The sequence below is a fragment of the Eimeria acervulina genome, genomic scaffold, assembly GCF_000499425.1.
Source record: "Eimeria acervulina Houghton genomic scaffold, Eah_scaff729, whole genome shotgun sequence".
Taxonomy (NCBI): domain Eukaryota; phylum Apicomplexa; class Conoidasida; order Eucoccidiorida; family Eimeriidae; genus Eimeria; species Eimeria acervulina.
Genome location: NW_013547175.1, coordinates 8,895 through 11,194, shown reverse-complemented (window position 1 = coordinate 11,194; position 2,300 = coordinate 8,895). Strand labels below are relative to the sequence as shown.

The 2,300-nt window shown below is 48.6% G+C and overlaps 1 protein-coding gene across 1 annotated transcript; it reads right to left on the bottom strand.

The window, feature by feature from the left end:
• Positions 1-315: 315 nt before the first annotated feature.
• EAH_00047530 (cell division protein pelota, putative) lies at positions 316-1,554 on the bottom strand (the record flags this gene model as incomplete). The annotated part of the gene is made up of 1 exon (XM_013391465.1): positions 316-1,554. The coding sequence occupies one exon, from the start codon at positions 1,552-1,554 to the stop codon at positions 316-318; it is 1,239 nt and encodes a 412-aa protein (XP_013246919.1).
• Between the last annotated feature and the right edge of the window lie 746 nt (positions 1,555-2,300).

Sequence of the window (2,300 nt, the reverse complement as noted above, 5' to 3'; positions counted from 1 at the left end):
CTGCTGATACTGCTGCTGGTCATCATGCTCCTTCATAAGGGGGAAGCATAGAATTGCAGCGACACCGCAGCACGCCGCAGCAGCAACGGCGCAGCATGCAACAGCAACATGGTGCTGCTGTTGCTGCTGCTACTGTTGCTGCTGCTGATGTTCGTCCTCTTTCTCTTCCACGAAGAAGAAGCGTAGAATAGCAACGACAGCACAGCATGCAGCAGCAGCAGCAGCATCCAGCTGCTTCTGCAGCTGCTTTTGCTGCTGCAGTTGCTGCTACTGCTGCTGCTGCAGCTACTGCTGCTGCAGCTACTGCTGCTGCAGCTACTGCTGCTGCTGCTGGTTGTCGCCTTCATACTCTTCCATGAGGGGGAAGCGTAGAATAGCAGCTACACCTCCGAGGAGAGCTAGCTGTTCTCCTGTCGGGTGTTGTTCTGAGAAGGTAAGAGTCTCTGCCCCTGCTTGTGCTGTATCTTGAAGCAACTGAATGAAGAATCTACGTTGTTTTACTGATGCACTGCGCAGCAGCGCCTCACCAACCATCAATACCTTTATTGCTCCGGTGTCTGCAGCACGTCGCACCTCTTCTGCGCCGTAGCAAACCAAAGAACTCTGCTCATAACTGCTGCTGCTGCTGCTGCTGCTGCTGCTGCTGCTGCATGCGCCTAGGTGCTGCTGCTGCTGATGGCTGGGGTGCTTCTGGTAGGAATTGTTTAGCATGCGATACAGCTGATCAATATATGCAGCTTGTTTAACAGCTCGGGTGTCTGCGAGGAGGCGACGAACAGAGGGGTCCCCCATAAGTTCTGTAAGTGCATGCTTATATGCTGAAGATGCATGCACAAGGATAATAAGCTGTTTCTTTTGCAAGATCTGCTTCTTATCTTGCTGCTGCGCCTCCTTCATAAAGAAATCTAGAAACTGCTCTTTATAAAACCCTGGGCCCCCTATTACCAGCGCTTTCAGCTGCTGCCAGTCTACATGCAGGTTTAATGCATCCGTTGTCTCCCTAAAGAAACGAAGTAAAGATTTGTTATAACCAGCATACGCACCTCTGTTCTTAGGTAAAGATACCTCTATTCGGGTGAGCAAGCGAGACAGCTGGCTGCTCACGCTGAACAAATTTGCTAGACCCCCCTGCAGCAGCAGCACGAGTGCCTCGGCCTTTGCAGCTGTATCTGTAGCTTCCTTTAACTGTCGTTCATGTTCTGCATCTATTTGCTCTTTTAAAATTGAAATCTCATCCGTCACACCGATCTCAAGTGTATGGTGAGCTCCCATCTTTGCGTGGGGTGTCTCGGCACATACAGTACCAGAAATTCGCAGTCTTGCAGCAGCCCCTTCAAAGTCGCATGCATTTACTTTAATTGAAAGCTGAACTCTGCGGGTCTCACTAGAAACTCCTCCACCTGCTGTTTCCTTCTGCACCTTCCTTATGGTTGTAGCTCTTACGCAGTCGCCTTCTGAAATGAAGTTATATAAAAACCAAACGTCATCAGCATCTTCCAGCAGCACACGCAAACTCACGCCTTCTCGCTGCCGCACACGCTTCAGAACTCTCATGGCGAAACGAAAGAAAGAAAGAGGCAGCAAACGCTGAAATCAAACAGAAAAAATGATTGGAAGGCTGCTGCCAATGCTGCAGTTGCTGCCCTTGTTGCTGCCTCCGCTGCTGCTGTTGCTGCTGATGCTGATGCTGATGCTGAGGCTGATGCTGATGCTGCGGAGTTGCGGTAATCGGGTCTTGATAGAAAGAGTTCAGTGGGAGGGAGAGAGGCAGCACGCGCCAGGGAATGCAGAGGCTGAAACCTAAGTGAAAGAACAGAAAGAAAGCCAGGTTTAAAGCCCTTTCTCTTCAGGCAGATCGAATGTCTTCACCCTAATGTGGCGACAGCATCTGGGGTAAACCAACAACACAGGGCTCAGTGCACCCACCGCCTGTAGAAGGAAGTAAGCCGCCAACGAACTTAATGAAGGAAACAACGAAGAAAGATTATTCAAGTCTGGGGAGTCTAAGGAAATATTTACATGACAGGAATCCAAGTACTATTGTTGCGCAGTAAATAAACGAGAAACTTCCTATGATGTTGAAATACGAGGATTTCAGGTTGAACTGAAACGGAAATGATTCATGAAAAAGAAGGAAAGCCGCGACGAATTGAATTCGCCAGCTATTATCTTGCAAGTTGACTCCATAGCTCTTTCACAATATTAAAATGCAATGAATTAAAATGTATTTCATGCAATAAAACTAAACAATTCAGAACCAAAGAGGTTTCTTCGCGCAAAGGTGAGCAGACACTGCTGAA